This window comes from Pteropus medius, unplaced genomic scaffold (assembly GCF_902729225.1).
Source record: "Pteropus medius unplaced genomic scaffold, Ma_sr-lr_union100, whole genome shotgun sequence".
Taxonomy (NCBI): Eukaryota; Metazoa; Chordata; class Mammalia; order Chiroptera; family Pteropodidae; genus Pteropus; species Pteropus medius.
Window position 1 is genome coordinate 3633598 of NW_024346065.1, and position 14722 is coordinate 3648319.

Sequence of the window (14722 nt, forward strand, 5' to 3'; positions counted from 1 at the left end):
AGAGAGAGAGAGAGAAAGAGCGGGGAATGTGACAGGCATATTTAATAAAGACCAGTCAGACCAAGGAGACTTTCATACTGGAATGGAAGAGGCCAGAGAGAAATCTCCCAAGTAGGACAGGTTCTCTAATAACATAGTTTCGTTGTAACATTGATGAGATACTGTAGGAACTTAACTCTTGCTTTTATCAGTTAGCCTGTGGTAAAACTTGTTTTGTTATTTTTGTTATATGTCGGTTCACTTAAAGTTACAGAAACTATCTACGATGTTAAGTGAAGACTTACTCTACCGGGTTATAGGTGCCTATAGTTCTTTGAATATACTACTCCCTAATGTGGATGTAAATGTATGCAATTAAAGTAAGAAGATTTAAATTAGGTGCTTTATAGCTACCTATTGAGCGAAAAGATGGGACAGATGGACTTTTGCATAGATGGATGGATAATCAAATGGATAGAGGCAGAATGCTGGGCAGAGGTGTGGCCAGGAAAATCTCTCCAAGAAGCCGCTTTTATTCTGAGCTCTTAGAGTGAGGCCCTTCCATCCCCACAACTCACAGGACAGTAGTGGCTGCTCTGTAAGAGGCAAGACCAGCTGGACCTCCTTTTTCCTGACCAGGTCATTCCCCAGCCCAGACCATAGAGCTGGCAAAACCAAGGCCATTCTTTGGTGGTCAGTGAGCCATCAGTGAGACTGTGGGGTACAGGACTGGAAGCAGAGCAGAATCTAGCGCATGTAGGTCTCCTGGGCACCAGGCACTCCCCACAACAGGCAAGGTTGTTCTCTCTCTGAATCTCCTAGGTAAGAAAACTGAGTCTCAGAGAGGTTAAATAATGTGCTTAAGGTGAGTGTAGGAGCTGGCATACTAACTCCAGCCTATCCTAGTCCAGAAGATTCTGTGTCTCACGTGATGGTGCAGCTGGAGGAAATCACCCTGCGGTTCCCAGAGAATGGGGAAAGAGTTGTGGTTTCTGGTTCTCCTTTGGTACCAAACCACACTTTATTGCAATTTCCATTAACTAAACTCTGACTGTTCACCAGTGTGTCTGCAGAGCCCAGAACAGTGTCTGGCACACGGAGGGCATCAGAGAATGACCTTGGAGTAATAACAGTTGATGGATGGATGAGAGAGAAAAAAAGAGAGAGAGATAGGAAATAAACAAATACAAAGTAAAGTTCAGTCACAGTAACTCAGAGGAAACCTCAGTCCCCGAAGGGGCAGAGGGCCCTGAGACTTTGGGGGAACGGCTGGGAAGCAAATTGGCTCAGCACCAACCCCCGTCCACTCCCATTGCAGGGCTGATCCGGTCCCGGGTTCGCGGGGCTGATGTGGCCTCAGCTGCCATCCTGACCTTCCTGGACAGCCACTGCGAAGTGAACACCGAGTGGCTGCAGCCCATGCTGCAGCGGGTTAAGGAGGTGGGTCTGTATGTCCCCGGGGGAGCTCTGTCCCTCAGAACGTGCTTGCCATGAGGGCATAGGAACCGACTTTGAAGTTGGGTGGGCAAAGTAGGAGCCTAAATGATCTGCTGTCTCCTGAGCGACTTTACATTATCGAGCTTTCTCACCTGAAAACTGGCATAATTATAATACTTGTCCAACTGAGGTGTTGTGAGAATTGAATTGGATAAAAGCCTAGGTGAGCTATGAAGCTCCAACTACAAATGGGCACTGCTGTTTTCCCCTTGGGGCAGGCAGGGTGCTGTGCTGGGGTGGGAGGGGCTTTGGGTTAGTCTGGGAAGCCCGAGAGGGAGGGAAGAGGGGATGGTGTTCTCAAGGAGGTGGGGGCCACCATGTGCCTGCTGTTCTCTAGAATGGGGAGGATTTGGACAGATGGAGGGAAGGATGAGGTGATTACAACTCATTTACAAAAAGACAAATGCCCCAACTTAAAAATGGGCAAAGGGTTTGAATGGACATTTCTTTAAGGAAAATACACAAGTGGCTAACAACACATGGAAAGATGCTCAACATTACCAAGTCCTTAGGGAAATGCAAGGGGGAAAACTACAGTGAGATTTCACTGGGTACTACTAGGATGGCTGTAATCAAAGGGCAGACAGTAGCAAGTGCTGGTGAAGATGAGGATAGATAGGAGCCTTCATATATTGCTGGCAGGAATGTCAGGTGGTGCATCCCTTTGGAAACCAGTCTGGCAGTTCCTCAAAAGTCTGAACACAGAGTTATCGTATGACCTAGCAATTCTACAGCTAGGTATGTACCCGAGAGAAATGAAGCATACTCCACACAAAAACTTATACACAAGACTTCTGAGCAGTATTATTCAGAACAGCCAAAACATGGAAACGATCCAAATATCCATCAACTGATTCATCGGTAACAACATGTGATTTATCTGTCCAATAGGATATTATTCAGCGATAAAAAGCAATGAAGTACCATTACACGTTACGACATGGATGAACCTTGAAAACATTATGTTAAGTGAAAGAAGCCAGTCACTAAAGACCACATATTGTATGATTCCATGTATATGAAATGTCTAGAATAAACCTATAGAAATAAAAAGTAGATCAGTGGTTGTCAGGGGCTGAAGGGAGAGGGTAAAGGGAGCAAGAGCTAATGGGTTCAGGGTTTCTTGCTGGGTGATGAGAATGTTCTGGAATTAGGTAGTGGCAGTGGTTGTACAACCTTGTGACCATACTAAAAGCCACTGAGCTGTACACTTTAAAATCATAAATTTTATGGTGCATCAATTGTCTCTAATAAAATTGTTATAAAAATGTGTACTGTATTTCAGTGCATAAGAAGTCTATAAAAAGGATAAAGTGAGGCCCCCACAGAGAAACCATGGATGGTCTCCCCTAATCTTTCTCCTCCTCCCAGACCTTTGTCGTCCTGAGACGGGGTGTGAATGAGCGGCAGAGCTAGATTCCAAGGTGCAGATAAAAGGATTTTGAGGGTCCGTGCAGAGTGTGGGGTAAGGAGAGAAAGAAAAGGCTCTTCCGGAGGGAGAGAAGAGAGGGCTGATGGACGGCTGATAAGCTTTACATGTGGCGTATGACAAAATTCACAACCACAACTACTACCCCCCAACACCTAAAAAAAAAAAAAAACTTTAGTAAAATTGACATCACCCATCAATGTTTTGGAGGCGGGTATGTGTCTGGGAGGTGATGAAGGAAGCAGCGAGTCTGACCTTCAAGCAGATGTGACGAGAGGAGCGACACCCAGGTTACGTGGGGCCGCAGGTGGCCTAGTGGGGAAGACTCAACCCAAACGTGTACAAAAGTGGACAACAATTAATAAAACAACAGTTCGCACCAGCAACAGAACTACCTCAGGCCGCGTTTGGCTCACTATTCTAGGAATTGTCTAGACTGTAATTGTGAGAACAGCTCAGCCTGAGACAATCAAGGAAAGCTTCGCTGAGGAGGTGAGGTCCCAGCAGGGCTCAACACGACGTGAGAGTAAAAAGACTGGGAGAGCATTGTGCCCATGGGACCTAGGTGGGACCTTCCAGGAGCCTGGATGTGGTGATAAAGCTCCGGGAGCCTAACCTGTCCTGCGGAAATGCTGAGCGTCCCATGCCTTGGAGAGACCTTCCTCCCAGAGCAGGCAGGGGGGCCTTTTTTCACAGTCCCTGGCCTCATACTATCTCTCATTTCCTCTCCTAGGACCACACCCGCGTGGTGAGCCCCATCATCGATGTCATCAGTCTGGATAATTTTGCCTACCTTGCCGCATCTGCTGACCTTCGCGGAGGTGGGTCCTGCTCCCAAGGGAGGGGCTCTAGACCAGAAAGGAGGCAGGTGAGGGCAGGCAGCAGCCCTGTCTTGGTGCTCTTCTTCCCAGCTGTGCCGGAGCATCTCACGCACCCCCTTGCCTCCAGAAAATGTAAAGGCATTAGGGGAGCCCTGGGGCAGGGGAGACAAAGGACCAGAGCCAGTAGTTGCAGGCTCCTGGCACAATCAGTGGCAGAGACAAGCTAGTCTTTCCTTCTCCACAAACATTGACACATTCTTCTCAAAATGCTGCCAGTCCAGGGACCATGGCCAAGTCCTGGCAGAAGGACATGATATGACAGCTGTCTTGGGGTGGGGGAGGGGAAGCCCTCAACCTTATGTGAATTCCTACACACACGGACCCCCTGGAAACAGTCTGGACCTGTGCTGTCTAATAGGGTAGCTATTAGCCATGTTTGCTTACTGCACTCTTGAAATGTGAGTAGTCTGAATTGAAATGTGCTGTAAGCATAAAATACATACCAGGTTTCGAAGATTTAGTATGAAAGAATGTAAAATGTCTCATTAGTCATATTTTATGTTGATTACATGTTAGAATGATAATATTTTGTGAAAAATATATTATTCAAATCAATTTCATATGTTCTTATTACTTTTTGATATGGCTACTAGAAAAATTTTAATAATGTATGTGGCTTGCATTTCTGGCTTCCATTCTCTTTCTCTTAGACAGCTTTGGTCTAGACTTTAGAGCTGTACCATCCAATGCAGTAGACAATAGCCACATTTAGCTATTTAAATTTAAATTAATTAAAATTAAATAAAATTTAAAATTTGGTTTCTTAGTCACACTAGCCACACTCAAGTGCTCAGTAGCCACAGGTGGACAATGCAGTTGTAGAACACGTCCATCATTGCAGAAAGTTCTACTAGACAGGCTGATCGAGAAAATATACTGCTGGGAGCTAGTGGGCAGAACAGATTTTTGGGGGGGTCCCGACTTCCAATAAATAGACATTACCATTAATTAGATCTCAGAGTTGAGTGGGATTCCAAAGGCAGCCAGGCGTTTCTCCTTTGAGAACTCTTCCCAAAGAGTTCTCACCTCAGGGCCTTTGCATTTGCTGTTCCCCCTGCCTGAAGTTCCCTTTCCTCATATATCTGCATGGATCAGTACTGCATTCAGGTTTCTACTCAAATGTCACCTCACCGGAGAGCCATTCCTGACTGCCCTCACTAGAATAGCATGGACATATTTCTTTCTTTCTTTCTTCTTCTTTTCTTTTATTTATTTTTATTTATTTTTTTAGCACTTTCAGTCCCAACCAACATTCATTCCTTGACGTATCTTTGTAGTCTCTGTCTTTTCTAGTAGATTGGAACTCCACAAGGGCAGAGACCTGAAGGAATGACTACACGAATTGCCCAGAGCTGTCTGTGAGCTGGGCTTGGATCCAGGAAGACTTTGAGGGATGTCAGAGTGAGGGGACAACCGTGAGGGGACAACTCTGCCCTGAGCCCCACTCACCCTGCTCTGTCCCTTAGGATTCGACTGGAGCCTGCATTTCAAGTGGGAGCAGATCCCTCTTGAGCAGAAGATTTCCCGGACAGACCCCACCAGGCCCATAAGGTCAGGGCTGCTATGAGCTCCAGGGAGACCCCTTTCTTACCTGGAGCCTGGGAGGCAGCTGGGGGGCCTTTTCAGTCTCCAGGGTTCTTGAGGGTACACGGTCTAAGTGCTGACTCTGTTCTGGGCCCCAGGGACAGAGTAGGATGTCAGCCAGACATCCTACCCCAATGACTCTGCAAGCAGGGTATGCTGGGGCAAATGGCCTGGGGTCCTACGGTTATCTAGAGGGGCCTCCAGCTTCTTAAGCTCATTCATGTGTTGCTTCTGTCCTCTCCTTGCTTAGGACGCCTGTCATAGCTGGAGGAATCTTTGTGATTGACAAGTCCTGGTTTAATCACTTGGGAAAGTATGATGCCCAGATGGACATCTGGGGGGGAGAGAATTTTGGTAAGTTGGGAAATAACACAATAGCAAAAACAATAATAATAATGGTGGGTAACTCTTGACTGAGTACTATCTACGCATAAAGTCCTGTTCCAAGGACTTAATCCTCACGATGACCCTCTGAGGTAAGTACTATTATCTCCGTTTTACTGATAAAGAAACTATGGCATAGAGAGGTTAAGTAATTTGTCCAATGCCATGCAGCTAGTCAACAAAGAGATTTCGGTGGTTAGGGGGAGCCACGTGGCTGGACGTATACGTGGAAGAGCATGCAGAGTGTAACATGGTCCGCAGCTTAAACACACGATTGGTTCCCTACCAGAAAGGCTGGGAGTGTGTGCAGTAGAGGGTATTGGGTAAATGTAAGCAATGGGGCCAGATGGCCTGGTACAAATCCTATCCCTACCACCTACAAGCTGTTTGGCCCTGGGCAAGTTAAAAACCTCCCTAAGCCTCAGTTTCCTCAAGAGGCCGTTATGAGTACCAAGTGAGATGATGAGTTAAAATTCATGGCACAGTGCCAGCAGCTATTGTCGTTACTTCTGAGGCCACAGGAACCCTCTAGCCCCAGAAGGAAACGGAAGAGCCAGTGAATTCCCAAGGTTGTTGGTGAAGTTCAGGTAAGATAAGGGCCAGACATAAATGGAACACCCGATATAGGTGATTTCAGGGAGTTTATTAAAGGGCCTATTTACATGATGTGGGCAAGACGGAGGGAACTCCAAGAAATGGTGTAGTACTGGGCTAGACTGGTGACTGCTAGGAGGTGTCACCACCCCTAGGTCTGGAAGATGGGGAAGGAGCGCCCCCTGACAGGAGCTATGGACTTGGAGCACCTGCAGCCAGCCCACAGCATCCTGGTGGAGGGTATTGTGGGATAAACACCTGCCCTCCCTCTCCCCACTCTGATCTCCTGCTGGTGCCTCCGCTGGCTGAACCTGGGCCCTGCAGGAAGGAAGCCCAGTGGTGCAGCCCACACAGGCAGCCTCCCAGACAAGGAGCAGGGTGGAGAAGGCATCCTGCAGGTCTCCCGGAGCCGGGGCAGAAGCTTCAAGGCCTATAAACACAGGCCTGCTCTTGCGGTGGACCCAGTCCTTTGCAGAGCCCTTTCCCTGTTTCTTTTTTCATCCTAACCAAGGTTTCTTTCGAAGTAAATAGGGCTGGTGGTATCTCACCCATCTGACAGGTAGAAAAACCGAGGTGGACGCTGCCCTCCAGATTTCAGTCAGGAAACTCCACGTCCCGCAGGTGTTTGCAGCACCTTGACTAGAGCCACTTAAGTGTCGTGAGGTGTGACCAAAGTCTGTGTTTCTGAGATGCGAGGAGCAGGTCTTTCTCCTCTCCCTGAGCGGGATACAGATGAGCAGCGGGACTTAAAACAGGCCTGATCTCAACTCAAAACCAGCCAGAGTGGAAACAGGCATGGGGTTGTCTCCCCTTTGTAACTTACTCTTTGAAACTATTTCCAGGGAGGCATCTAGAGGAATAAATTCGGGAACTGGGGTGCAGTGACCCTTCCATTCTGACCTTCTTTCATGTGTTTTAAGCTTTACTGACCGCTTTTGTGTCCTTGGTCTCAGCCTGAAGGGAGCTTTGGCAAAGCCAGTTTTCTGTACAGACTTAGAGGACTGGGAAGCTAACGGTCTCTCCTGCATCCAAAGGCCTTTTCTTTATTCTTTTTTTTTTATTTTCTCTTCTTTTCCTTTTTTCCTTTTCTTTTTCTTTCTTTTTCTTTTTTTGGCTGGGGACTGAGAGAGCGACAAATGAATGATCAAATAGCTAACTTCAAACGCTACCTGAGACGAGGGCTCGGTGGTTAGGGAACTTGAAAGGTGAACTGTAGAGTCCTTCTGGAGAGGGATTTTGTTTCTTAGAGGAAATTCAAAGAAATTTCTAGGCTAGCCATGATTTTGAGCCGGGAGATTCCTACAGCCGGTGGGTTTGGGCTTTTCATTTTGTTTCTTTGTTGAAGGAAGGAAGATGCCCAAACTGAGACGCATTCCTTTGTCTCCCAAGAGAGCCAAACTCGGGAGCTTAGAGGCCACCTCGAGTGGGGGTGGCGAGTGAGAAAACCTTAGGAGTCACATTAGGGATTCTTTTAGGACCTAGTTGGATCATGTCTATACTGCTGCTCAAGACCCTTCCAGGGCTCCCGCACCACTCAGAGCAAAACCCAAAGTCCTGAAGTCATCTAACCTTCCCGCACAAGCTCATACCACCAGCTCTGCCCTACCTGATTCCGCTCTGGCCACTTGGCCTCCTTGCTGAGCCTTGAACTTGCCAGACACACTCTTCCCTCTAGGTCTTTGCCCTTGTGATAACCTCTGCTGGAATGCTCTTCCCCTGAGAGCCACATGACTCGATTCCTCACCTAATTCAGGTCTTAGAACAAATTTCCCCTTTCAGTGAGAACGTCCCTGATCAGCCTAATTAAAATTATAGCCCTCCACCCCAACTCCCCTGCCCTCTTCTGTCCCCATCAGCTTCAGTTTTTTTCATTGTACTTATTACCATCTGATAGACTATGTATTCTACTCATTTTCTTGTCTCTTGAATTTTTGTTTCTTATTTTGCTGAATTAACTAAGGAATCTGGTTTAAACGGTGACAGTGCAGCTTGCTGGACAAAGTCTGACCCTTAGGTTGCAGTTCTTCAGCTGAGTATTTGGGCGACCTTGAAGAGGTTATTTAACATCTTCAAGTTTTACAGTCCTTATTAAAAAAATATGGGGCTAATACTGATTTCACATGGTTGCTCTGAGAATTAGATATCAGCTGTAAAGAGCATAACCCATAGAAAGTGCTCAGTAAGTGGATGATGGCTACTGCCATTCTGTTGCCATTACTGATAATAATGACAATAATAATAGTATGGACAACATGGGCTGAGCGGGATGAAGTGACAACTAGCATAACAAAGTTATTCTCACAGAAATGGAACCAGAGTGCAGATCTTCTGTCCCCAGATCTGTCCCCAGTTCTAAATCTCCATCACTGAGCCAGCTGCAGAGCTCTGACGGGGAGAAGGGATGGAGATCTGGTGCTTTGCAGACAGACCTAGGGAAGCCCAGTAACATAGCCACTCCTGCACGTGGGTCCAGATGTGCCGAATGTTCAGTCTTGACGCCTGGACCACATCTCGAAATTACCTGGTACATACAGGCTGGCCAGAGGTAGGCATTAGTCCTGCTGTCTTCACTCCCCATTTTGTTGGTCATTGGGAGGCCCTAACCAGCTGCACCAGGTAAGAGCCCCCGGGCCTGGCCAGAAACCATGAGTATCCTAATGGCCAACTAGAGAGTGGCAAGAGGGACCAAAGGGGCAAGGGAACTCATGACTGAATGGTCTTGCCTTTTTTAAAATTAAAAAGCAAAAGAAGCCTACAGTCCTGTCACCCTGAACAAGCCCGATCCCGTCTGATCTTGGAAGCTAAGCAGGGTCGGGCCTCTTTAGTACTTGGATGGGAGACCACCTAGGAAGACCAGGTGCTGTAGGCATAAAAAAATAAAAAAATAAGGGATTGTAAGCTGACAAGGTCCTTGCAATATGTGAGGTCAACCAAGGGTCGCTTTGCCTAAAAAAATAAAATAATAAAAATAAAAAGCAAAAGGAAAAAAAGGGGTTATGGATTTTCTGGGACAGGAAGGAGGTGTTTTAATGTCACAGCATGTCCGACTGTAAGGCTAATATGAAAAAGTAGGAAACCAGAAGAGATTATGTGAGGTTCAGCCAGTTGCCACGGTGCGTCTTGCCAGAAGTGATGACTGCTGAGTGGAGAACAGAGTGGATAACTTGTGATGTCCCTTTCTGGGAAGCAGAATGGCCACTTCTTTTATCTCTCAATGTAACTGAGAATCACAAAAGCTTATTCCTCTCTACCACCACCATCAAAAGGAAGTATGTTCTAAGAGGGCTAGCTGCAGCCTGTCAATAGAGACCCGTGGCCAAGAGGGAGGTCGGGGACCAGCCAGGAAGATGCCAGGTGGAGCAGCTCATGGCTTGGTTAGTGGCTGATTTTCCAACCTCATAGATGCCCAGAACTGGCCAATGAGCAGATATGTTCTTCCTTAGCTCATGTCTGGACAGGACTTTCTGGACAGAGGCTGGAAATGATGCTGTCATTTGATTCACTTTTCCCTCTACTCATGGTCTTGGTGTTCCTTCAGAGCTTTCCCCATTGCTCTCCCAGGGCTCAGATGCTCAGATTTGGGAAATGTGGGTGGTATGTGTGTGGAGTGCATGCATAGGGGATGTCTGTGTGTGGAAGGTGTGTGTGGTGTATGTGTGTATGCACAGGCATGGGGTAAGCAGTCAGGAGCACATGCAAGCAGTGGGTGCACCCATGTAAACAGGCCCAGGAGCTCCGACCCCAGCATGTGCCTCTAGTGAGACACCAAAGAAAGGGAAGCCAGCCCCTTCCCATCTTCATTCAGTGAGACTTGCCGAGGGGTCCCACTGACGCTGTCATGTCCTGCAGAGCTCTCCTTCAGGGTGTGGATGTGCGGAGGGAGCTTGGAGATTGTGCCCTGCAGCCGGGTGGGCCACGTCTTCCGGAAACGTCACCCCTACAACTTCCCCGAGGGCAACGCCCTCACCTACATCAGGTAGGTCACAGCACCAAGAGCACCAGGCTAGGAGTCAGCACACCAGGGGTCTAGAGCCAGTCCTGTCAGTTACTTGTGTGACTGAGCAGCCACCCACCTCTCTGGGCTTCGGTTTCCCCATTTGCTTCCTCCCAGGTTTCCATTCTGGATTCCAGGTACTTTCAGGGGTGGAAGGAAGAAGTTGGGGGTGTCGCCTATAGAACTGCCTTGCCTTAGCTGTCCTTGTCCTTGAGGGTCTTGGAAAACTAGCCAAATGACTGACTAGGTGCTGCCCTCCACTCATTGGGCCCCAAGTACTGGTCATGCATGTCATGTTCTGACTTGGACTTGGTCAGCATCTGCCTATCCATTTCCCCAGCCACAGGCCTTTTAATACATTTCAGATACACAGTTTACATATACAGAGAGATACACACATCGTGGGTTCATATTTGTGCTTTTACATAAATGGGGTCATGCTATACGTTTTTTTCTGCAGCATGCTTTCTCTGCCACTCAACACTAAATTATAGACATCCTTCTGTGTCGGTACATATTAACCATGGCATTCTTTTTCAAGGTCGCCTAGTACACCATCACATGGAAGTAGCTCATTATCTTCTACTGATGGGCATTTAAGTTGTTACCAGCGTTTTATTAAACATTCTTGTACATGTCCTTATTGCCCACATACAGGTCTATCAGTAGAATAGATTCCTGGCAGTGGAGGGTCAAAGAGTGTACATACCTACAAAGGAGATGGATGTTGACAGACTAATCTCCAAAAAGATTGTACTCATTTATACCACCCCAGTCAGTCTTGTTTTGCCTACACTCCTGAGATTTTCATCACCCTAGGTTCTCATCCATGAACAAAGCTAATCTTGATCCTAACCTTACTTCTTTCGCCCCCCTGGTGACCTTCTTTTGCTCCTTCCTCTCCTTTTAGGAACACTAAGCGCACTGCGGAGGTGTGGATGGACGAATACAAGCAATATTACTACGAGGCTCGGCCCTCGGCCATTGGGAAGGCTTTTGGCAGGTGGGCCCCTCCACCAGCCCTGGTTGCCTCCATTCACCCACGTTAGAACAACCTTAGCAGAATACAGAATGGTGTGTGTGCCAGGGAAACATTCACGGTCTCCTTAGTAACGGAACCCCCTCCACTAGGCTCTTGAGCTGCTCGGTTATGCAATGCGGAGGGAGACAGGACCCTGGCCCTCGAGGGGTAGGCAGCACCGTGGAGAGAAATAACCAGGGAAGGCTAGATTCTGACAGTTTCCGTTCACAAGCTGCCTGCAGGAAAAGGGACATCTGTGGGAGTAGTTATGGATGAGCTGTCTGCAGAAAACACTTGGGGTTTTGCTTCCACCCTCTGTTGTTCAAAATCTGACTGTGATATGTTAGCTTATTTTCCAGTCTTGGACCGTTATGACTACAGTCTGGTTAAGCATTTTTGAAATGCACATTGGTTGTGAAATCAATTTAGTGGATTGTGACCACCATTTCAAAAAATGATAGAGAATTAGAACACTGTAGATTAGTACAGAACAGAATAGAAAGTAACAGTTGATTGCAGGGCGGGGTAGTATTGCTTTGTGAAACTCTAATTTCAGTTAAGTGTGTACATGTGTCTTAACATGGGTAAACTCCATCACAATGTAAGTTGTATTTATTTCTTAAGATTGTGGTCAGAAACGTTTGAAAACATCATAGCGATCATCAGTGAATCTTCTCCCCTCTATTTACTTATGTCTATCCATTAAAAAAATGTTAGGTCAGTGACTATTTCTTTTAGCGAGGAATTAACGTTTACTGAGGATCTACCCTGTGCCAGGCACTTACGTTCCTTAATTTATTTGATTCTCACCAAAATCTTCCGAGGTTGGTGGTCTTGGCTTCAGTTTACTGGAGAAGAAACTGAGGCTCAGAGAGGCGGTGAGGGGCACGCATGTGTCTGTGTCCACTATGGTCAGAGTAGCCGAAGAAGGCGAGGAGATCAAACTGCTGTGTCCACCGACACATCAGATGGTTCTGATTTGCTGGAATTCCTGAAAGACCTCCAAAGCCTGTTCTTCTTGTTAGACCTTTTCCGCTAAACTGCAATGCAGGAAAGGAAAACTTTGAGTTCGTTCAGGCTCTGCTCTCTGTGGAAATGCAAACCAGGCAGTGGAATGCTACCTGAAGTCCCAAGGAGTGAGAAGGAGAGTAAAGCATGGCCCTCTGCGGGCTGGGCTGATCCTGAAAAGTGAGCAGGAGTTTGAGGAGAGAAATGAGGAATGGCCTGGAGACCTGAGGTGAACTTGCGGGTCAGAGAAAGAATGCAGGCAGGTGGCCAAAGCTGGAGGGCAGGCTCAAACCCAGCCTCTTGGTGCTGGCCCTCCTGGGCTAGGGAGAAAGAAGGGGCCGGCCTCCTGTGGCCTGGGGAGGGGCCTCTATCGGCCTCCCTGGGGCTTCTTTCCCTCTCCTGCTGGCCAAAGCCTGAGCTTGGCCTCCTCTTTCAGTGTGGCCACGAGGATTGAGCAGAGGAAGAAGATGAACTGCAAGTCCTTCCGCTGGTACCTGGATAATGTCTACCCAGAGCTCACGTGAGTGCAGCCCTCGGCTTGTATGTCTGGCCTGGTTGGGGGACCCCCCCATCCCGAGATATCCCCATCCCAGGCAGTCTGGTTTTTTCTAGTTGTCAGTGTTTATCTTCAGGTGAAGGCTCCGAGGGAACCCAGGAGACATTACCAAGAATTAAAAATGACGTGTGATAGAAACCAAATTTTTAACAGACTGGGTCTTCAAGCTAGAAATGGACATTGTCTCCTTAGGAAAACAACACTGCATTATGTAGCAAAGGCCACAGAAATCGCCATCCCCTTTGACTCAGTTCTCTCCCTTCTGGGAGTTTGTTTATCCTAAGGAAATGAAGCAACTAAAACAACAAAAAAAAAACTGTTGACAAGTAGATGTTCACTGTAGGCTTCTCTGTTGCTGGGAAGAAATTGAGAAACAACCAAGAATAGGGGCTGGGTTTTGAGAATCACTATACACTGATCTAAACAAATATTATGCACCTATTAATATTATAATCATAAAGACTGTGAAAAAGTGTGGGGAAATATTTGCTCTAGCGAATAAGGAAGCAACCTGCAAATGACATGTGCACTAGAGCTGCACTGCAGAGGGATGTGTGTGTGCTAACCAGGACTGTGGGTGACCAGCTATAATGGCCATATAACGGTGGGGCTCAGAGAATTCTTTTTTCTGATCTCAAAATCCTTTTCAGTGTCTTGGCTGCATCCACATGGCTCATTTCCTCACCTCCTCAGGTCTTGCTCAGATGTCCCCTACTCAGGGAAACCTCCCCTACGCACTCTAAATTTGCACACCACCCCATCCCCAGCACTCCTGCTTTGTTTTCCTCTGTGCCCTTGTCATCATTTAGCACACACCTAGCCGGTTAATTTTGTGGTCATCTTCCTGTACTTGACAGTGAACTCCATGAGGGTAGAGGTGTTTAACTGTCTTGTACTCTGCTTTATCTCCGGCCTCTACAACAGTGCCTGTCCCGAAATGGGCACTCGATAAACACTTTCGACTGAATAAATGACATAGGCGATAAGCCTCAGTAATACCTTTGAAATTATCCCTTCTATAGCTGTCACCTTGGGGAACAGGTTATCTCACTGCTGCCAGCTTTCTCACAAGGATGCTGCTGCGGCTTTCCAGAACATCCTACTCCTCAGAGCCTGCATATCCTTGAAGGAGGCAAGTCTTTGTTTTTCCAGGGCAGATTTGAGTTTTGGAAAACAGCCATAGTTACATTGTAACCCAGACCAGTGAATAAACTAGATGATTAACCCAGATAATATAACCCTGGATTCCAAAAACAGTGTGACGAGACTGAATTGAAACCAGTGACAAGAATAGACTGACGCTGGGAGCAGTTTCTAAGGAATTCCAAAACGGTTGGAGCAACAGCAGCATCCTCGGAAGCAAGTCGGCAGCCTGGATAACCCCAAGCTCCCTGGGTGATAGCTGTGAAGGAAAGAACACTAATTTATAAAAAGTGTAATAAATGAACAACTTCCTCAAGTGACTACTTTCAGGGGGATGATTTCATTCAGGCATGTCATTTCTGAGGGAAAGTCATTCCTTTACATTCTGTTAGAGTTCATACAACATTTGGTTGGAGCCATAGACTTCAGGCCTTGGGCAGGAGGTGGGAAGCCCAGAGGAGATATTGGTGGTGGTAGTGTGTGTGGGGGGGACCGAGAATGTGCCCTTCCTCTCTACACTCCAGTCCCACATCAGTGTCCCACATCCCCTGAGGACCAAGAAAGAGAAGCGTTTTATAACCATCAGGAACCTGGATCAGTCAATCCCAAGGCGGGAGTGGATGAAACCAGCTGTGTTAAATGAGGAGCATAA

The 14722-nt window shown here is 47.2% G+C and overlaps 1 protein-coding gene and 1 pseudogene across 1 annotated transcript in view; both read left to right on the top strand.

Annotated features, from left to right (window-relative positions):
• GALNT16 (polypeptide N-acetylgalactosaminyltransferase 16) overlaps positions 1-14722 on the top strand; it is a 73086-nt gene that overhangs the window by 49179 nt on the left and 9185 nt on the right. The window contains exons 6-12 of the mRNA XM_039875350.1: positions 1298-1419; positions 3639-3726; positions 5253-5337; positions 5621-5724; positions 10198-10324; positions 11253-11345; positions 12808-12891. Of these exons, the coding sequence (XP_039731284.1) occupies positions 1298-1419; positions 3639-3726; positions 5253-5337; positions 5621-5724; positions 10198-10324; positions 11253-11345; positions 12808-12891 (703 nt within the window). The remainder of the gene's footprint in view (positions 1-1297; positions 1420-3638; positions 3727-5252; positions 5338-5620; positions 5725-10197; positions 10325-11252; positions 11346-12807; positions 12892-14722) is intronic.
• LOC120612815 (uncharacterized) lies at positions 9099-9217 on the top strand (annotated as a pseudogene).